The following is a 23,328-nucleotide window of genomic DNA, read 5'->3' on the forward strand; positions in this document are numbered from 1 at the left end:
TTCTGGCTTTTCAGGGGATATACCTTTTTGAGTCTAGCAAGAGGGTAGAATACTAAAGAAGTAAATTAGTTTTGGTAGGATTGTCATTTTTATTATGTTAGCTCATCCTACCCATGAGAAATTAATATTTTCCAATTATTTAGATCTTGTTTTAATTGTGTGGAGAGTGTTTTGTAGTTGTGTTCATATAGTTCCTGTGTTTGTCTTAGCATATAGATTCCTAAGTATTATATATTGACTAGGATGATTTTATATGGCATTTCTCTTTCCAATTCTTGCTGCTGAGATGTATTGGAAATATATAGAAACGCTGATGATTTATGTGGGGTTATTTTGTATCCAGCAATTTTGCTAAAGTTGTTGATTATTTCCACTAGTTTTTTAATTGATTCTATAGGATTCTTTAAGTAGACTATCATAGCATCCACAAAGAGTGGAAGCTTGGTCTCCTCATTGCCTATTTTAATGCCATCAATTTCTTTTTCTTCTCTATTTGCTACTGCAAGTGTTTCTAGAAAATGTTAAATAATAGAGGTGATAATAGGCATCCTTGTTTTACTCCTGATATTATTGGTAATGCTTCTAATTTATCCCCATTGAAGATGATACTTACTGATTGTTTTAGATATATACTGTTTATTATTTTTAGGAAAGTTCTTTCTATTCCTATACTTTCTAATTTTTTCAGTAAGAATGAGTGTTGTGTTTTGTCAAAGCTTTTTCTGTATCTATTGAGAGAATCATGTGATTTTTGTTGATTTGCTTGTTGCAATGGTCAATTATGTGGATGGTTTTCCTAATATTGAACCATCCTTGCATTCCTTATATAAATCCCACCTGATCATAATGAATAACCCTCGTGATCACTTTCTGAAATTTTTTTGCTAGTATTCTATTTATGGTTTTTGTATCTATGTTCAATAAAGAGATTGTTCCATAGTTTTCTCTTTCTGTTTTTGACCTGTCTGACTTTGGAATCAGTACCATATTTATTTCATAAAAGGAATTTGGTAGAAATCCTTCTTTGCTTATTATTGTATAATTGAAAATCTGTTATCCTAAAAAAACACTACATTTCCCAGGAGCTCACTGACTTCCTGTCATTATGAAGTTCCTGTGGACAGGGGATAAAAATTGAGTGGGCAGTCTTGCTCTCTCTCTTGGGCATGCAGCAAGTATGGTGATGGTGGTGAGTGGGATTTTGAAATGACTAATCAGCCATGACCAAGTTGTCTTTATTTTATATCCTCTTCATTAATTGATTTCTAATGACCATTAATAAATCTCCTAAAATAAAATATCTTTACTATTGAGATCTAATTTTTACTTTTGCAATTTTTGGCTACCATGAAGGGCATAGATTATAGGAACCAGGTAGGATTGATGAACTTCTAAGTCAATACAAAAAGGACTTGAACTTAATATGAGACTCAAGGTTGTGCTTCTCGACATATGTTAAGACATAGGACACCTTGTACCACACTCTTAGTGAAATACTCACAGATAAGTACCAAAGTTTGGGTATCAAATTGGCTCCTCCTATCCCTGAGAATGTAGGCAAAATCAGACCAGGGAATGACACTTCCCTATCACACACAAAAAATCTATCCCCTTTTCTCTTATAATGTGGCAACTTCCTGTAATCTTGGCTGAAAATGGGTTAGTGAAATATTACTGCATTTTGTCCTACAGACATGTGGGACAGAAATTACTTTAATTGGACCCTAATTCAAGGACCTGTTACAAATTTATTTTTCTTTTAATTAGAATTTTTACACATAAGACTTTGATAGTCTATATTTTAACCAGAAGGTATCTTTTCTCTTTTATTTGGATATTTTTATATTTTTTATTTCCTTTGCCAATTGATTCATATACCTTATAAGCCAGCCATGCATCTCTAAGTGATCCCTCTGTTTTTCAACACCCTCTTCAGATGTGGATTGTATAATTATTTTACAATGCAAAGTTTAAATTTTTTTGAGAATGATTTTAGGATTAGAAACATGCCTCCACAGATCACACACTGTTCCAGAAGCTCCAGAGTAAACTTTGGGATGTGGTGATTTGAACTGTGTGGGGTCAAATGCATTGGTTTTGTATGTATAGTCTTATGCCAAAGGGGACTTCCCCCTAACTAGCATATTGTCAATGTGACTAGAAATCATTGCTTTTGTTCTTTTCCCTTTTATCCCCAAATTACTGTAATTTAAAAGTTGATTTTGTTAAATGATCAAACTGGGGAGGCTAGCTCCCCTACCCCCAAATTAATCAGGTCCTGGGGATTTTTTCTTAGGGAGTTCTTTGATGGCTGGTTCAATTTCTTTTTCTGATATGGGAGAATGCAAGTATTCTATTTCTTCTTCTGTTAATCTAGGCAATTTATATTTTTGTAAATCATTATCCATATCACCTAGATGGCCATATTTGTGTCAATATAATTGGGCAAAATAGTTTTTAATGAGTGCCTTAATTTCCTCTTCACTAGAGGTGAGGTTTCCCTTTTCATCTATGATACTTTTAATTTGGTTTTCTTCTTTCCTTTTTTATTAGATTGACCAGTACTTTGTCTATTTTATTTGTTTTTTTCAAAGTACCAGCTTCTAGTCTTATTTATTAATTCAATAGATCTTTTGCTTTTAATTTTATTAATTTCCCCATTAGTTTTTAGGATCTCTAATTTAGTTTTCATCTGAGGGTTTTTAATGTGTTCACTTTCAAGTTTTTTGATTTGCCCTTCCAATTAATTGACCTCTGCCCTCCCTAATTTGTTAATATATGAACTCAAGGATATAAATTTCCCCCTGAGTACTGCTTTGGCTGCATCCCATAGATTTTGAAAGGATGACTCATCATTGTCATTTTCTTCAATGAAATTATTAATAGTTTCTATGATTTGTTATTTAATTAACCAATTTTGGAGAATCATATTATTTAATTTCCAGTTAATTTTTGATTTGACTCTCCACATACCCTTACAAATTATTTTATTTTTTACATTATGATCTGAAAGATAACATTCATTATTTATGCTTTTTTGCACTTGTTTTCCATTTTTTATGCCCTAGAACATGGTCAATCTTTGTGAATGTACCATGTGCTACTGAAAAGATGATGTATTCTTTTTTTGTTCCTATTTATTTTTCTCCATATATCTATTAACTCTTATTTTTCTAAGATTTCATTTACATTTCTTACCTCTTTCTCATTTATTTTTTGTTTTGATTTATCTAGATTTTATAGAGGAAAGTTCAGGTCTCCCACTGGTATACTTTTACTATCTATTTCCTCCTCCAATTCCACTAGTTTCTCCTTTAGAAATTTGGATGCTATACCATTTGGTGCATACATGTTAAGTACTGATATTATCTTATTGTCTATATTGCCTTTTATTAGGATGTAATTACCTTCCCTATCTCTTTTATCAAATCTATTTTACTTTGGCTTTGTCAGATATCGTGATTGCAACTCCTGCCTTCATTTTCTCTGTTGAGGCCCAATAGAATTTGTTCCAACCTTTCATTTTAACCCTGTGAGTGTCTACCCACCTGATGTGTGTTTTTGTAGACAACATATGGTAGGATTTTGGTTTCTAATTCACTCTGCTCTTTGCTTTCGTTTTAGGGTGAGTTCATCCCATTTATGTTCAAAATTGTAATTGCCACTTGTGTATTCCTCAACATTTTGATATTCTCTCCTAGTTCTGCCCTTTCTTCTTTCCCTATATCCTTTTAAACCAGTGGTTTGTTTTTAATCAATCCCCCTAATCTACATCCTTGTTATACTACCTTTTCTGCTCCCTCCCTTTTTGTTCCCTTATTATTATTTTTTAAGGTCTGATAAGGTCCTTCATCCCTCTCTTTCCCTCCCTTTTTCTATTCCCTTCCCCACTCCCTCCCCTTGATTTTCCCTTTTTACTTTCCCTGTAGGGTAAGATAGAATTAGATACCTCCATGATCTAGATGCTCTTCCCTCTCAGAACTGATTCCACTGACAGTAAGGTTTTAAGTATTACCTATTAGTACTCTCTTCCTCTCCTTTTTATAATAGTATTCTTCCCCTTCCCTTCTCATGTGCCTCTTGGTGTAATATAGATTATCCTATTTATCTCATTCCTTCAAGTTTCTCTTGGTGCCATCTTCTATTCCCCCCTCCCTTTTTCTTTTTTGCATATAATCTTATACTGCTTATTATTCCAATCTCTACCTGTAGATGATTCTTCTAATTACTATAACAGTGAATATAATTTTTGAGATTTACAAATAACATTTTCCATATATTAATATAAACAACTTAATCTTATTGAAGCCCTTAAAGAAGAAAATTTAAAATAAAAATTTTTTCCATCCCCTCTCTTTCTTATTTACCTTTTCATGTTTCTCTTGATTTTTTTGTGTTTGGATATCAAACTTTCCCCTTAGTTCTGGTCTTTTCCTTACAAATACTTGGAAATCTTCTATTTTGTTGAATGCCTATACTTTCCCCTGGATATATATAGTCAGTTTTGATGGGGAGGAGATTCTTGATTGAAGAACCAATTCTCTTACCTTTCTGAATATCATATTCTAACCCTTGTGGTCATTTAGTGTGGAAGCTACCAGGTCTTGTATAATCTGGATTGGTGCTCCATGATATCTGAATTGACTCTTTTTGACTTCTTGTAAAATTTTCTCCTTAGCTTTGAAGCTCTTACATTTTCCAATTACATTCCTAGGGGTTGTTTTTTATTATTATTATTATTATGGAAAAGATTATTTTTTAATTATTATTTTTTTAATTTTATAGTATTTTATTTTATCATTTCCATGCATTATTCATTAAAGACAAAGATAATTTTCTTTTCCCTCCACCCACCCCCTGTAGCCGACGCGTGATTCCACTGCGTATCACATATGTTCTTGATTCGAACCCATGGCCATGTTGTTAATATTTGCATTAGAGTGTTCGTTTAGAGTCTCTCCTCTGTCATGTCCCCTCAACCACTGTAGTCAGGCAGTTGCTTTTCATCGGTGTTTTACTCCCACAGTTTGTCCTTCGCTTATGGATAGTGTTTTTTCTCCTAGATCCCTGCAGATTGTTCAGGGACATTACTCCGCCACTAATGGAGAAGTCCATTATGTTCGATTATACCACAGTGTGTCAGTCTCTGTGTACAATGTTTTCCTGGTTCTGCTCCTCTCGCTCTGCATCACTAACTGGAGATTGTTACAGTCTCCATGGAATTCCTCCACTTTAGTATTCCTTTTTTCACAATATTATTCCATCACCAACATATACCACAATTTGTTCAGCCATTCCCCAATTGATGGGCATCCCCTCGTTTTCCATTTTTGGCCACCACAAAGAGCACAGCTATGAATATTTTGGTACAAGTCTTTTTGTCCATTATCTCTTTGGGGTACAGACCCAGCAGTGCTATGGCTGGATCAAAGGGTAGACATTCTTTTATCGCCCTTTGTGCATATTTCCAAATTGCCCTCCAGAATGGCTAGATCAGTTCACAATTCCACCAGCAATGAATTAATGTTCCTACTTTGCCACATCCCCTCCAGCATTCATTATTTCCATAGGTAGCCATGTTAGCCAATCTGCTAGGTGTGAGGTGATACCTCAGAGTTGTTTTGATTTGCATTTCTCTGATTATAAGAGATTTAGAACACTTCTTCATGTGCTTGTTAATATTTTTGATTTCTTTATCTGAGAACTGCCTATCCATGTCCCTTGCCCATTTATCAATTGGGGAATGGCCTGATTTTTTTCTACGATTGATTTAGCTCTTCATAAATTTGAGTAATTAAACCTTTTTCAGAGGTTTTTATGAAGATTTTTTCCAATATGTTGTTTTCCTTCTGATTTTAGTTAAATTGGTTTTGTTTGTACAAAAACGTTTTAATTTGATGTAGTCGAAATTATTTATTTTACATTTTGTGATTCTTTCTATGTCTTGCTTGGTTTTAAAGTCTTTCCCCTCCCAAAAGTCTGACATGTATACTATTCTGTGTTTACCCAATTTACTTATGGTTTCCTTCTTTATGTTTAAGTCACTCACCCATTTTGAATTTATCTTGGTGTAGGGTGTGAGGTGTTGATCAATTCCTAATCTCTCCCACACTGTCTTCCAATTTTCCCAGCAGTATTTATCGAATAGTGGATTTTTGTCCCCAAACCTGGGATCTTTGGGTTTATCGTATACCGTCTCACTGAGGTCTCTTGCCCCCAGTCTATTCCAATGATCCTCTTTCTGTCCCTTAGCCAGTACCAAATTGTTTTGATGACTGCTGCTTTGTAATATAGTTTGAGGTCTGGGACTGCAAGGCCCCCTTCCTTTGTATTTTTTTTTCATTATTTCCCTGGATATCCTTGATCCTTTGTTATTTCAAATGAACTTTGTTATGGTTTTTTCTAAATCAGTAAAGAAATTTTTTGGAAGTTCCATGGGTATGGCACTAAATAGATGAATAAGTTTGGGTAGGATGGTCATTTTTTATTTTATTGTCTTGTCCTATCCATGAGCAGTTAATGTTTTTACAATTGCTCAAATCTAGTTTTAGTTGTGTGGAGAGTGTTTTGTAGTTATGTTCATATATTTAATGTGTTTGTCTCAGGACATAGATTCCTAGATATTTTATTTTGTCTAAGGTGATTTTGAATGGGATTTCTCTTTCTAGTTTTTGCTGCTGAGCTGTGTTGGAGATATATAGAAAAGCTGATGACTTATGTGGGTTTATTTTGTATCCTGCAACTTTGCTAAAGTTGTTGATTATTTCAATTAGCTTTTTGGTTGAATTTCTAGGATTCTTTAAGTAGACCATCATATCATCTGCAAAGAGTGATAACTTGGTTTCCTCCTTATCAATTTTGATGCCTTCAATTTCTTTTTCTTCTCTAATTGCTACTGCTAGTGTTTCTAGTACAATGTCAAATAATAGAGGTGATAATGGGCATCCTTGTTTTACTCCTGATCTTAATGGGAATGGATTTAATTTATCCCCACTGCAGATGATATTAGCTGATGGTTTTAGATATATACTGTTCATTAGTTTTAGGAACAACCCTTCTATTCCTGTGCTTTCTAGTGTTTTTAATAGAAATGGGTGTTATATTTTATCAAAGGCTTTTTCTGCATCTATTGAGATAATCATGTGGTTCTTGTTGGTTTGCTTGTTGATGTGGTCCATTATGTGGATGGTTTTCCTAATATTGAACCAGCCCTGCATCCCTGGTATAAATCCTACTTTATCATGGTGGATGACCCTTCTGATCACTTGCTAGAATCTTTTTGCTAGTATCCTATTTAAAATTTTTGCATCTATATTCATTAGGGAGATTGGTCTCTAGTTTTCTTTCTCTGTTTTTGACCTGCCTGTTTTTGGAATCAGTACCATGTTTGTGTCATAAAAGGAGTTTGGTAGAACTCCCTCTTTGCTTATTATGTCAAATAGTTTGTATAGTATTGGGATTAACTGTTCTCTGAATGTTTGATAGAATTCACTGGTGAATCCATCAGGCCCTGGGGATTATTCCTTAGGAAGTTCTTTGATGGCCTGTTGGATTTCATTTTCTGATATGGGATTATTTAAGAATTCTATTTCTTCTTCTGTTAGTCTAGGCAGTTTGTATTTTTGTATATGTTCATCCATATCACCTAAATTGGTGTATTTATTGCCATTTAATTGGGCAAAGTAATTTTTAATGATTGCCTTAATTTCCTCTTCATCAAAGGTGATGTCCCCCTTTTCATCTTTGATGCTGTTAATTTGCTTTTCTTCCTTCCTTTTTTTAATTAGATTGACCAGTACTTTGTCTATTTTGTTTGTTTTTTCAAAGTACCAGCTTCTTGTCTTATTTATTAAATCAATAGTTCTATCACTTTCGATTTTATTAATTTCTCCCTTAATTTTTAGGATTTCTAGTTTGGTTTTCTGCTGTGGGGGTTTAATTTGGTCACTTTCGAGATTTTTTATTTGCATTTCCAATTGATTGATCTATGCTTTCCCTATTTTGTTAATATATGCACTCAGGGATATGAATTTACCTCTGATTACCACTTTGGCTGCATCGCAAGAGGTTTGAAAGGATGTCTCTCCATTGTCATTTTCCTCAATGAAATTATTGTTTCTATGATTTCTTCTCTAACTAAATGATTTTGGAGTATCATATTGTTTAGTTTCCAATTAGATTTTGATTTGATTTTCCATGTAACATTACTGATTGTTATTTTTATTGCCTTGTGGTCTGAAAAGGCTGCATTTATTATTTCTGCTTTTCTGCATTTGTGTGCCATGTTTCTGTGCCCTAGTGTATGGTCAATCTTTGTGAATGTGCCATGTGGTGCTGAGAAGAAGCTGTATTCCTTTTTATCCCTATTTATTTTTCTCCATATGTCTATTAATTCTAATTTTTCTAAGATTTCATTCACTTCTTTTACCTCTTTATTATTTATTTTTTATTTGATTTATCTAAATTTGATAATGGTTGGTTCAAGTCTCCCACTAATATGGTTTTGATCTCTATTTCTTCCTTCAATTCTCTTAGTTTCTCCATTAGAAATTTTGGTGCTATATTATTTGGTGCATACATGTTGATTAGTGACATTTCCTCATTATCTAAAGTCCCTTTTAACAAAATATAATTACCTTCCCTATCCCTTTTGATCAGGTCTATTTTTGCTTTGGCTTTATCAGATATCATGATTGCCACTCCTGCCTTCTTTCTGTCAGTTGAGGCCCAGAAGATCTTACTCCATCCTTTAATTCTGACCTTGTGGGTGTCTACCCGCCTCATGTGTGTTTCTTGGAGACAACATATGGTAGGGTTTTGGATTCTAACCCATTCTTCTATTCGTCTACGTTTTATGGGTGAGTTCATCCCATTCACGTTCAACGTTATGACTGTCACTTGTGGACTCCCTGGCATTTTGATATCCTTCTCTAATTCTGACCTTTCTTCTTCAGCTCTACCTTTTTAGTCCAGTGATTTACTTTAACTCAGTCCCCCTTGTATTTCCCTTTCTACTCCCCTCCCTTCTTATTCCCTCCCTTATTTTCCCCTGTAGTCTTTTTAAAATTCCCCCCCCACCCTCTCACTCCCTTGTACTACTTCCCTCCCCACGAGTCTGTTTTTTACCCTTCTACTCCCCTATAGGGCACAAATCTATTCTCTTCCCCAATGAATTGGATTGTTCTTCCCTCTTTGGGTCAGTTTCAAAGTACATAAGAGTTGAGTATTTCCTATCTCCAACCTCTTTACCCTTCCAGTGTATTGATGTTCTCCCCCCTTCCACCATGAGCTTCTTTGTGACATATAAATTCACCCCTATTTGTTTCTTTTCCCATTTCTTTTAGTCATAACCTCTTTTCTTTTTTAGCTTTAGTCATGTATATATATATATATATATATATATATATCCACATACACATGTATATGTATTTATGCATGCATATATCTATATACCTATTTATGTCTTGCCCTTTCATCCTATACAGTTTGTCACTGTTCCCTCTGAGTGTAGTTCTTCTAGCTGCTTAGGTGATAGCAACAGTTTTTAAGAGTTGCCAATAACCTCTTTTCTTATAGGGATACATATCATTTTAACTTATTGAGTCTCTTAAAAAAACTTTTGTTGTTGTTGTTGTTGGTTTTCCCCTCTTTTTTAATTACCTTTTGATGATTCTCTTGAGTTCTGTGGTTGGACTTCAAATTTTCTATTCAGGTCTGGTCTTTTATTTATGAATGCTTGGAACTCTTCTGTTGTGTTAAATGACCATACTTTCCCCTGTAAGAATATAGTCAGTTTTAATGGGTATTTTATTCTTGGCTGTAGGCCTAGTTCCCTTGCTTTCCAGAATATCGTATTCCATGCCTTTTGGTCCTTCAGTGTGGATGCAGACAGATCCTGTGTTATCCTCACCGTGTTTCCATGGTATCTGAATGGCTTCTTCTTGGCAGCTTGTAATACCTGTTCTTTCATCTGATTGTTTTTGAATTTGGCTATAACATTTCTTGTTGTTGTCAGTTGGGGATTAAATACAGGGAGTGATCTGTGGATTCTTTCAATCTCCACTTTTCCCTCTTGTTCTGGGATCTCGAGACAGTTTTCCTGGATAATTTCCTCTAGTATTATGTCCAGGCTTTTTCTTTTGTCGTGGTCTTCTGGTAGTCCAATTATTCTTAAATTGTCTCTTCTTGAACAATTTTCTAAATTGTCTGTTTTGTGAACGAGATGCTTCACATTTTCCTCAATTTTTTCATTCTTTTTGTTTTGTTTTATAGTGTCCTGCTGCCTTGTGAGGTCACTTGATTCTAGTTGTTTTACTCTGGTTCTTAAAGATTGGATTTAATCTCTGGCTTTTTGGTCGTCTTTTTCCTTCTGGTCTGATTTTCTTTGAAGATCGTCTTTCATCCTCTTTATCTCGTCTTTCATGTCCTTTGCCTCATTTTCCAGCTGGATGATTTTGGCTTTCAGGACACTCTTTTCTTGTTTTAGTTCAAGTGCCTCTGTTTCCAGATGACTGATCTTAATTTTTAAGTTCTTTTCCCAATTGTCTTCAGCCTCTCTTAGTTGTGTTTTGAGTTCTTCCACAGACTGTATCCAATTCGCTGGGATTTCTGGTTTATTGTTTGCTGATCTCTCCCCCTCTGTTCCATTTGGTGAGTAGTAGCTGTCTATTGTAGTTTCTTTCTTCTGTTTATGTTGTTTGTTCAAATTCACCCCTTCTTTCCTCCCCGTATTTGTCTGTGCTCTTGTTCCTCTCATTTTTTTGTTTTTTGGGGACGTCTATCAGTCTCCTCTCTTGGAGCTTTAACAGAGGATCTCTTGGTGTAATCTCTGGGGGAGGGTTGTTGGGAGTTTGAGCTTTCCTGTCCTCTGGAGGCTTTTGATTGCCTTAAAGTCCAGCAGTCAATGAGGATGGATGGGGAGCCTGGGCTTCCCTGTGTTCTGGAGACTTTTGATGGGATTGAGTTCAGCTTAGTTGGGCTGTGTTTACTCTGAGTTTTAAACTTCCTGTACGGCTGGAGCAGATATGGAGGATCTCCAATGCTCTGGCCACGCTGCCAGGTCTATGCTCCTTCTAGGCTGCCATCTTGACTTCGCCTCTAGGTTTTTGTTTTTTCAGAAGACCCTGCTCTCTAAGGGGGGAGATGCGTGGCCTCTCTGGGCTCTGAGGGCTCCTGATGGGATTAGGTTCAGCTGGTTATTTCAGAAGACCCTGCTCTCTAAGAGGGGAGGTGTCATGGCTTGCCTGGGATCTGAGGGCTCCTGATGGGATTAGGTTCAGGTGGTGTGGGCCAAATGATCCCCGAGCCAAAAAAAGGAAGAAAAAAAAGCAGCAACCTCCTCTTCCACAGTCTGTGTTGAATGCCTGAAAACTGGCCTGGGTTACTTTCAAGGTAAGCTCTTCAGAGCAACCCCTTTGCCAGCCCTGAGTTTTCTGTCCTTTCAGTAGCTCTGAGGGCTCCTGATGGGATTGGGTTCAGCTGGTGCCCTAAAGCTGGGACCTCCCTTGAGACTCAGATGGAAGGACCCAGCCAGGGGGCTACTGGCTTCCCCCTTCTCTCTATGTTTCCCTGCCTTCTGTGTTGGGCACCCTGGAGACTGGATCAGGTTGCTTTCAAGTTGTGTCCTCAGAGCCCTGAGGTTCCCACTGCTGCCGTGGGCTCAGCACTCTGGGTTGGGAGGGGATGGGTCCTGGGACCTTCTTTCTGTCTACCCCTTGGATCTGAGTGGTCTAGGGTTCTGGCTTTTGGGGTGTGGTACCTTTTGATCCAGGTCCAGGAGGAGGTTTCCCCAGGTCTATCCTGCTGTTCAGCTTGAATTTCTGTGGCCTAGGAGCACTCTGTTTGCGATCGGTAAGGAAGGGTTTCCAAGGTCTGAACTTTTGCTGCTTCTATGCTGCCATCTTGACCGGAAGTCCCCAAATCCCTAGGGGTTGTTTTTTTTTAAGGATTTAGTATAGAAGGAGTTCTATGCACTTTTTCAATGTTTTTTTGCCCCCTTATTCAAGAACATCAAGGCAGTTTTCTTGGATAGGATGTCAAAAATTTTTGTTTATTTCTGGATTTTCAGGTAGACCAATGATTCTCAAATTTTCTCTTTGAGACCAGTTTTCAAGTTTAATCACCTTGTCAGTGACATATTTTGTTTTCTTCTATTTTGTCAGTCTTTTGACTTTTTGTTATTAGTTCTTGCTGTTTTGCAAGATCATTGGCTTCTAATTGCCTAATTCTGGTCTTTAAGGACTGGTTCTCTGCTATAATCTTTTTATTTTCCTTTTCTCTTTGATCTATCCTGCTTTTCATGGCTTCCAACTATTTCTCCAATTGGGAGTTCCTGTCCTTTAAACTATTATTTGCTTTTTGAACTATTTCCCATGTTTCTTGCCAAATCCATCTGTTTGATAAGTTCCAATTTAAATTCTACAAGAGCTTGTGGAAAATTTCTAAATTTTTAGAAGATTTCAGTGCATTTAGTTGTATGTCTTTTCTGCTATTTCTTCTGTAGTATGGATTTTTCCTCTTTAAAAATTATCTAGGGTCAAAGACTTCTTATTTTTCTTGGTGTTGGGAATTTGTTTTTCCTGGGCATTGTTTGACATCACTATGGTGGTTTTTACTTTCCTTTCCCATCAGAATTCTGAGTGTGGAGGACAGACTCTCTGTGTTGTGGAGCTAAGGACCTTGGTTTTTTTCCTGCAGCCACCTCTTGAGACTCTGCAACTTTTACTGTCTACTGCCCTTCTCTGCTCTATCTCCATGTGGGCTCCCAAGATCTGAGCTCTTCAGCCTGTTGGGGTCTCAGGTACAGCTGTTCTCAGGGGTAGGCCTTTGGTGGTGTTAGTCAGCTCCCAAGGACCTAGAGATGCCCCTTACTTGCTCTAGAGGTGCCCTTCTCTCACTGTTTGTAGCACACAGGCTCTGACTCTTATTCAATAGAGGGGGTGGAGGAGGGTTGATCAGCTTGCATTTTGGTGGAAGCTATTTCACCCCCTTATAGTGTGGAAACGCTCAGATCCCAAGTATCTTCAATGCTGTTCCCTACTGTAAAGTCCCTTCATTCATATGAATTTGTTTTTTTTTTTGGCCTTTTGAGGTCATCTATATCCATAGGTTGTATGGAGAGAAAGAGTCCTGGGTCTACACTACCACCATGTTTACCCAAAAGTCCTGAAGTCCAATCTGAGATATCTCAATAGGACTATGCCTGTGCTGAAGTCCACCTGTGCTTATCACCCTCCCTCTAGGAATGATTTCTCCAGGCACATTTTTCTCTCTGTTTTTACTTAATTTGAGTTAATCATAATCAAAGGAGAATTTAATTCTGGCCATGTTCATATCATTCTCTCAGAGAAGGCCTGGGACTAAAGAAGAATATTCAGAAAAGAGAAAAAAACAAAGAAAAATCTTCCCATAATTGAAATGTGATTCAAGTCCCCTCCCACTCCTTTGTCCAACATTAGATTAAAATAGATGGATATACCAGCTCCTACTGAGTACAGACCTCTCTAATAGATTCCTTAATTTGTGATTAGAAAAGAACCATAATTTCTGCAGATTTAGGTACTTCTGCTACTTAGGTACTCCTTCTGCCAGTACACCTCCACTAGAAATGATTTAGTTCATAAATCATAAAAAAACTGAGTGAAGTTCATGTAGTTTAAGCAAATTGTATAGTCTTACATCTATTAAGTTGAGAGGTGGCATATCAATTCTAAGATGGAAGAGATTGGCAAAAGCTAGGCAACTGGAATTAAGTGACTTGCCCAAAGTCACACAGTTGGAAAGTATTAGAGACCATATTTGAAACAAGTCCTCCTTACTATAACCCTGAAGCTCTAAATCCTTCTTCGAGGTGGCATTTGAAAACAGACCTTTCTGATTCCAAAGAGAACTTTAGCCACCCCATTCCTCTATTGTATGGTAAATAAAATGTTAGGCTTAGAGTCAGAAGAATCTTTGAACAAATTCTAATTCAGACATTTACTAGGTCTGTGATCACAAGCAAGTTATTCAAATTCCCTGGTCCTTATTTCTTTCTCTTTAAATGATGGAGTTGAACTGAGTGGTCTCTGGGGTCCTTTCCAGTACTCATTCTATGATTTTATGATCATATTGACTCTTTCCTCAACTTAATGGAAATGAAATAAATGTTTACTTTCCTGAGAAAACATGGGGATTGCCTACTTGTGTTTGACAGGATTACAATGGGCAGATTATATTAATAATTGAATTTTATGACTTTTTTAAGGATAGCTAACAAAGCATTTTTGTACATTTGTGAAATGTTTTTATGACACAATAGCCATCAAAATTATATTAAAATAAAATGAAATTTTAGTCAGATCTTCAAGTTGATCTATCTGTTTTATGTTTATTTCATCTTTATCACATTCAGTATTTCAAAATTATGTTTATTTCATCTTTATCACATTCTAATATTTTTGCATGTTTTATAATTAACAATATATCAGTATAGTGGTACACCTACATTCTAAAACTATTAATAACCATATGACATAAGTATATATGTTTTGTGCTCATAATTATTGAAAATTGGCTAGTGAATTTTGACTTTCATTAATGTCAATTAGGTGTTCTTGCAAGCTTGTTATAAGGCACTACATTTTTATATTTTAACACATTTGTTCCAAATCCACTTGAATTATGATTGGAAGATTTCTCAGGACAAAATATAAACATTGGACAAGTTTCACAATTAATTGGAATCAAGAAGAAACTTGGTACTTTTTTATATTTGTCAGGAAACAATTATCATTTTTCCCTCATGTGGATGAAAGAGTGTTTCTTCTAGGAAAATTCAGACATTTTATTCCTCAATCTAATTTTTTTGTTACTTTCAAAGCAAGGCAATATTGCAATAATATTTGTAGTCTCTTGTTCACATCTGTCCCTTGTTAAGTTTTGTTTAGTTAACATTAGATTTTATGATCCATAAGTTCACTTAAGCAAAATATATGCAAATTATATGACAAAACAATACAAAAGCAAAGGAATTCAATAGAGGCAGGAAAATAATGTAGTGCATAAAACACTGGACTGGGAGTCCAGGAAGACAACTACAGGAGTATGGAAAATTCTACTTCATCCTCTGATATTTACTAGCTGCATGACCCTGAGCAAGTCACTTAACCTTTATTTCTTCATCTGTAAAACGAGGATATAAATAGTTTCTATCTCTCAGGGTTGTTGTGAGGATCAAATGAGATAATATTTGCAGAGTGCTTAATACAGTGCCTTGCACATAGTAGAGATTACATAAATGTTAGCTATTATCTTTAGCAATTACGAGGCAAAGTGAGTAGAGTGCCAGATATGTAGTCAGGAAAACTCATCTTCCCAAGTTAAAATCTGGCCTCTGGTACTTACTACCTGGGTGACCTTGGGCAAGCCACTTAACCCTGTTTGCCCAAGTTTCCTCAATTATAAAATGAGTTGAAAAAGGAAATTGAAAACTACTCCAATACTTCTGCCAGAAATTCCCAAATGGGGTTGTAAAGTGTTGGATACAACTGAAATACAATTGAACAACAAAATGATCATCATCATTAGGGTACCACTGACAATTCATTCAGCTGTGGAATTCCTACTCTTCACTAAGGGTACCTCAAATATAATATATGATAGAGGACCTAAATTAGCATGTAGAGATGGAGGGAGGGTGCCTGGGTCAATTCATATATTTAAGGTAAGTAAATCTTAATTCATCTCTTTTTAAAAATTTAAAAATTTGTCTTCTTTTTTAAATTTAGAATATTTTTCCATGGTTATGTGATTCATGATTTCCCTCGTCCCCCATTCTTTACTCTCCCCACCCTCCCAAAGCTGAGAAGTAGTTCCACTGGGTTATACAGATATCATTGTTCAAAACCAATTTCCATGTTATTCATATCTGCAGTAACATGATCACTTAACATCAAGACTCCAATCATATCCCCATCATATTATGTGATCATTCACATATTTTTCTAATGCATTTCCATTTCCATAGTTCTTTCTCTGGATGTGGATAGTGTTCTTTCTCACAAGCTCCTCTGAATTGTCCTGTATCATTGCATTGCTGCTAGTAGAAAAGTCTTTACCTTCGATTGTACCACAGTGTATCAGTCTCTGTGTACAATGTTCTCCTGGTTCTGCTCCTTTCACTTTGCATCAATTTCTGGAGGTTGTTCCAGTTTACATGGAATTCTTCCAGTTCATTTTTCCTTTGAGCACAAAGAATTCCATCACTAAGAGATACCACAATTTTTTCAGCCATTCTTCAATTGATGGACACCTCCTCATTTTCCACAATTCCTCTCTTACTTAAAAATAAATAATTTCAGCAAAAATTATATTTCCATCCCAATCCCAATGTATAACTGTTTGTCTACTTCTGGAGAGATCAAACTCCAGTTTGGAGTGCATTGGTTTAGAGAAAGTCTTTTATTTTAATCAGGTAAAATATCACAATATTCAATTCAATAAACATTTTATTGACTAAGTCCTTAATATGTAACAGGCACTAGAGCTGCTATTAGGAGGATGAGTGAGAGTGAAAAATAAAGGACAATACCTAGTTTGGGAGTCTTATTATCTGGAGATTTACTCATTAGAACACTAACGGGATGGTGATATACTCAAGAGTAAATAATGAAATTTAGAAGAGGAGAGGGTTTAGGGGAGAAAGAAAAAAATGTTTGGAACATGTCTAAAAGAAATCAAGATATCATAAGACATTCATTTAGAAATATATGAAAGGGAATTAATTAGGTGTATAACCATGACAGTCAGCAAAGAAGTTAGGGCAGTATATATTGAAGCATCTATATAGAGATGAAAATTAAATCCATAGTTGTTTATGATATAGCATAAAAGGGGAAGAAAAGAGATACCAAGAAAGATGGGATTACATAGTAAGTGGGTTTGACATAGATGAAGGTTGAGAAAAGGAGAATGAGAAGAACATTATAGCATGCAGAAAGAGAACCTGGAGAAAGCAACATCAGGAAAATCTTGAGATAAGAATAATAAGAAGATATTGATTGACAGTATCAAAGGCTGCAGAAAGGCCAAGAAGGATGAGAATTGAGAAAAGGCTACATATATAAACATGTATGACATTTTAATAACTAGTAGGTGCCAACATGCTTTGACAAAAATATTGCTACCTTCTTAGTGGCCAGTTTCATTGATCTGATTAAAGCTCAAGGAACCCAACTAATATTTATAAGTTTGTTTACTGAAACTCCTAAGATTGGGCGGCTCCATTCAGAAGCTTACACTCTGTGACTCAACCTCAATTAGACAACTTTTATTTTAGCTGAACATAAAGCACTTGCCTCACCTCTATCAGGCTGCTGTAGCTTATTTCATCTTTGTTGACCTGTTTTTATGATCTATTTCAGGTGGATGTGTTCAGAGTTGAAGCAGTAGATATTGGTCTTTTGCAAATGTTGGATGTGGAAAAAGGGAAAGGCTCCGACTGGCACCTAGAGAAGATTACTGTGAGAGAGGCATCAATGCAAGGAAAAGAAATAGTGTTTCTAGCTCACAAATGGCTAAAAAATGGAATAAATTCAAAAATTACACTGAATGTTACAGGTGACAAAAATAATTTTCTGCAGAAAATACTTCTTGTAACTGAATGCTTATAATTACATTGAATTTGTTTTGGAAAGGGCAATGATATAGGCAAATATTTTTGTTTGTGATTAAGAACATTTGACATAGAAAATGTCAGTGCATTGTTTCAACTCAGCACAATGAACATTAGTGGAGTCAGCAATGTTGGCTTTTATTTCCAGTTCTGGTGTTTATTTACTAGATGAGCATGAAATTAAATAAACCCCCAAACAACACTTAAAATCTTTCAGCCTTAAATTCTTTATCTGGGCAATAGAAGATCTATATGAGGCTTGTCCTCATTCCAAGCTCAAGAGATGGATTGTGACTTAATTAGATGATATATGGAAAGAATTTTGAAGTTTTCAAAGAAATTCACATTTAAAAATATGTGCAGAACACATATATCATTCCTGTTTTTCATCATATTTACTTAGTAGTTACAGTGAGAAATGAAGACAGCTTTGGATAGTTATTAGATATATTTAGCAAAGTAATAATTATTCCTTTAATTTTCATCTCAAATCATTGCCATGACATTAAATTCCTCATATATGAGATTAATTATATTATACTTTTTAAAAATATACACCCAACTAGACAAGATTTGGGTCTTTTAATGTTTCTCCTCCAATACTATAGACATAGTTTTACAGATTGTTAGTTCCAGAAGGTACCTTAGAGATCAATTTCGACTCCCTCATTTTAAACATTACCAACTCTGTTTTTTTCCTACTTCTTCACCAGTCTTGAGGATGATATTTTAACTTGATAGGATTTCAAGGAAGTTTCTATTATGTCCATATTTCTGGTGGCCTAGCCTTAATTTTATTAGCAAATTTTAAAACAGTAAATCACATCATTAATTTCAAGAAAATCAAGTTGTGGTCTTAGAGCTATTAAAAAAAAAAAAAAACTTGTATTACTCTTGAAAGAAGCTTGAGAAATAATTCTGATATGAAAGCTGTTATGTACCCCAGGAAAAAATACATTTTTAAACTTCTGGTATACAAAGAGGCTTTTATGGATTTTAGCATGAAATCACAGAGGAAAGAATTATATTTTATTTTAAACAATTATATCTTGTTATGACTTAAGTAATTAGTTTGGCATTAAAAATATCTGATTAATTCAGACATATCCAAACCAGTGATCGCAGTAATTATGTAAATGAAGCATAAATAATTAAAAATGAAAAATAGTTGAATGTCTAGTTTCAAAGTTTTTCAAAATATTGTGTATGTTCTAGGCCCAGCTCATTATGTGAACAGTATCTAGGAGGGTAAGCTTAAGTAGAAAAATCACATTGTAGATTTTATTATTTAATCTTAATCTAAATCATTCTCCTTTGCTTAACCACAAATGAATACAGATGCTCATTTTCATTTAGATACTGTTTTGTGAAAACATTAATTTGGATTTCAATCTCCCTTTCAATTAGAAATCGAGGAAATCAGGCATGTGAATGCCTTGCCACCAGAAAGCCAGCAAATGAAGTCAGGTAAATCACATGTCACTGTAGTCAATCTAAATATAACCTTATGGTAGCTACTTTATACCAAACTAGTTAATTTCTTTGCTTGAATTTTATGCATTAATTTGTAATTCAGCTAGAAGATAATCACATAATTATATTTTTGAAAGAAAGAAAGAGATAGAAAGAAAGAAAGAAAAAAAGAAAGAAAGGAAGGAAGGAAGGAAGGAAGGAAGGAAGGAAGGAAGGAAGGAAGGAAGGAAGGAAGGAAGGAAGGAAGGAAGGAAGGAAGGAAGGAAGGAAGGAAGGAAGGAAGGAAACAAACTGAGGTCCAGATAATCAAGGGTCTCATGTCAGGTTACACACAGGTAATAGGTGGCAGAGTAAGAATTCTTATTTACTACTTCCCTCTCCAAATACAGGGCAATTCCTTCCTCCATAACAGTTCTCAAAGAATGGATAATATCATCCTAGAGTCTCTGAGATGCTCTCAGGGATAGTGTGAGGTCAAAACTATTCTTATGCTATTACTAAAATATTATTTGCCAATTAAAATATCTCTCTTTTCCAACTATACACACACACACACACACACACACACACACACACACACACACACACATATATATCTGTATGGATCCCTATTTTCTTCATATACTTCAAAACAAAATATCACAACAAAATATTGAAGCAGACATTAAAGAAATTTACAATAATATCTAAAAATTTTCATTCTTTCTGTATTTTGGGGAAATGTTATTATTTGAAAATTACTAAATAAATATATGAAAATTTTCCTGTTTTATCTTGTGAAATAGAAAATATTAATAACTACAAGCAGGAATGAGGTGGCAAATGTTTAACTGGCTCCCTGGGGGAAGGAGGGATATATATGTTACATATATAAGCACATATATGTGTGTGTGCATATGACAAACTTTTAAATTTATTCTGTATTATTATTATTTCTCCCCCTCTCTCTCTCTCAAGTCTTGACACCAAGAAAAACAATAAGTCAAGCTCTGATTTGAAGTATTGACCAATTTCTGAGTTGTCCATGCTCACACTGAAAATGAAACATTTGGTTCTCATGAGTCAATTCAAGCTAACTCCAGCACACCTCTGAACCCATAAGAAAAAAAAAAAAACTCTTAATAGTATTCATTTTTTTAGTAGAAATGGTTCTGCAAAACCTTAAAAAAAAGTTTGAGAATTGCTGCTTTATAGTATTACTCAGAAACGAAAATATCCTTTCAATGATTAGCTAATCTGAGAACATTGTCTAAATCACTTGATCCTATCTATGATCCTATGATTAATGAAGGGTGAGGGAGTGAAATAAAGTAAAAATTCAGTTACCTTTTATGAATTTTGCCTGGGCTATCAGTATTATATGAAAATCACATTATGCTATAAATTTAACCTTATTTTATTCATATCTAATTTGGTCAGAAGGCACATGGAAAATTTATCTGAAGCTTCAAGAAAAATCAGGTCAAGAATATGAATATGTTGGGCCAAATATTCCCAATCTGGTTATGATTCTGTATGGGACTTATGGAAAGTCAAGACCAGTGACTCTAAATACCAGGCTAGAACAGCACACTGAGGATACAATGACAACTGAGGTAAAATAGAATACACAATTTGCCTTTCACCCTCTTTTTTAAGATTGCTTGGTTTAGACATTGACCTTCAGAATATTAAATATAAAACATTATAATTTTAACCAAGTAGGAATCAACAAATTTATATTTATTATGCTACTGTATGTGGTGTGTCAGGAATGATTTTTTAGTCTACATGATAAAACTCTGAATAGATTCTTGCAGATGTAATTATTTCAAAGAAATATAAATTGTGCCAACATTACTAATTATAGTTTATTATGTAATTTTAGGTAGCATTTGATTGAGTTTCATGTGTCTTTGTATACAAAAGACTTAAATATCTATTTCACAAAAATCAGTATTTTATTGGCTATTAATTTGTTCAATTGCCTTCTAGGTATTTATGCCCTCTGATTTAGGAACCCTTTATAAAGTCAGGTTGAGTTTGGAGAGTTTGAGTTCCAGCACATCACAGCTGTCTGTTCATCATTTTAAAATGCAGAATAAAGCAACCTTGGATACCTTTAGTTGTTCTATAAATAAAACACTTCCTCTTTCTTTTAATGGAGATAGATGCATTGAGTTCCCTGTCGAGTGGCCATTAAAAGAAGCACTGTCTGGTAGGTATCTATCTGTCCATACTGAAGATGATGAATGATCCTGAAAGCTAATGGCTCCTAATATCACAATCTTTTTTCCCTCTCTCCTTAAAGTAGTTTGTTTTACTGTCCTTTAAAAAGTGACTTAATAAAACTCTAATAATTGGACTTGGCACCAAGGAAGAGATGAGAAAATATATTATCCACTCTTCTTTGTAGTAGCAGTGTTGAGGTGTTCTATGAATGTGGATTATTGCATAGGCAATAACATTTGGTTATATATTGATTGGCTTTGCTAAACTATGTTTTTCTTTTCCTTTTTTCAGAAATGAAGGTGGTAGAAAAATTCAAATATTAAAAGCATTCAAATTTTTCTGTAGAGTGATTTAAAACAAACCAAGGATTCCAGTTAGACTTGCATTATACCAGTCTTTTGAGGGGATGAGGGGACAGCTAGGTGGCTCAATGAAAAGAGAACTGAGCCTAGAGTCAGGAAGTTATGAGTTCAGACATGTATGACCCTGGACAAGTCACTTAACTTTATTTGCCTGTGTTTACTCATTTGTAAAATGACCTGAAGAAGGAAATGAGAAACTTCTGCAGTATCTTTGCCAAGAAAACCCCAAAAATAGGATCACAAAGAATTGGACACAACTGAAATATATCAGTGACTGAAACAATAAGGGCAACAAAATCTTCATTTTCTTTCTTTTCTGAAGATTTTGATTCTTTGTGAAAACAAGTTGTATGCTCTCCACACTCCAATGATCCCTTCTGCTATAGATATTCCATTTTGTCAGAGGATATAAGTGACTTTTATGTCTTTGCAGCCAAGATTCAACCCTTTGGATGCTCCTTCCTCTGGTCAGATACTGTAGAAATAGCAGAGCAGTCTTTAAGAAAGTAATCCAATCTTAGAGAGAAAGTCTGAAACCCTGAACGCCTGGGAGAATTTCATTCTGCGTTCAAGAATTCTCACAGCAAATGGCACAGGCAGAGTTCAAAGTGAGCTCCTTCCACGTACTGTTGAGCAGACGCCAAAGTGTGAAACAAGCCAGTTTCTCTGTCAGGGTTGGTTCCTTCCTCCAGTCCTCTATTGGCCCCCAATCCAAATTGATTTTGTGCTTCCTGTTTTGCTGCACTTGACAAAAAAAGTGCAAGTAACATGTTGTCTATGGAAGACTGCCAAAAAAGCAATAGCCTTCAAGAAAAAAAAATCACCCACTTGAGATTTCCAAATTTAGTTCAAAGATGCCTTGCAAACTTTTATTGTATTAAGCTAATAATATACTAGGCAATTACCAATTAATATCAATTAACAATATTTAAGAATATCCAGGTCATTTGTCTATTTATTGGTTATTTAAAGGAGAGTGTTCTGACAGGAATATTCAAGTGCTAAGATTATTGACCAGTCGTCATTGTGTACTTGAGTGGGCAGCTCAGATACATACCTCGATATATGTTAAAGTATTTTACTGCTTTGTCTGAGATTCTGTGTTATGAGGAACATTTGAAATAGCACTTTTCTGGGAGGATAGAAAAGAATATAATCTCTATTTCTTCATATTCTCAATGAGTCTTATGTAGTCCTGGTCATCTTTATCTCTATTGGCAATTGGAAGGGAAGGGAGGAAGCATTTACGAAGTGCCTACTGTGTTTCAGGTACTATGTTAAATACTTTTTACAAATATGCTATCATTTGCTCCTCACAACAGTCCTGGGAGGCTGGTGCTATTTGTTGCCCCCATTTTACAGTTGCTATAACTGAGGCAAACAGGTGAAGTGATTTGCCTAGGGTCACAAAGTCATTAATGTCTGAATCTAGATTTAATCTTAGCACTTCCTGAGTTCAGACCAAGCACATTATCAATGGTGGCATAAACTCACTCTTTATATCCATATTTTGCCTAGACTTAGAGCTATAGCTATACCTATGTCTGTTTCATCTCCATCTACCAAAACATATATATTTCTATCTATCTCTTTCCACCATAAGTGCTTTTTACATGCTTACTAGCTGAC

At 35.2% G+C, this 23,328-nt stretch overlaps 1 protein-coding gene across 2 annotated transcripts in view; it reads left to right on the forward strand.

Annotated features, from left to right (window-relative positions):
• Positions 1-23,328, forward strand: part of LOC103101633 (lipoxygenase homology domain-containing protein 1-like) — a 109,223-nt gene that overhangs the window by 50,899 nt on the left and 34,996 nt on the right. For both annotated transcript variants that reach the window (XM_007487119.2, XM_007487120.2), the window contains exons 4-7: positions 17,403-17,598; positions 19,061-19,120; positions 20,546-20,721; positions 21,101-21,323. In XM_007487119.2, the coding sequence (XP_007487181.2) occupies positions 17,403-17,598; positions 19,061-19,120; positions 20,546-20,721; positions 21,101-21,323 (655 nt within the window). The remainder of the gene's footprint in view (positions 1-17,402; positions 17,599-19,060; positions 19,121-20,545; positions 20,722-21,100; positions 21,324-23,328) is intronic.

This window comes from Monodelphis domestica, chromosome 3 (genome assembly GCF_027887165.1).
Source record: "Monodelphis domestica isolate mMonDom1 chromosome 3, mMonDom1.pri, whole genome shotgun sequence".
Taxonomy (NCBI): Eukaryota; Metazoa; Chordata; class Mammalia; order Didelphimorphia; family Didelphidae; genus Monodelphis; species Monodelphis domestica.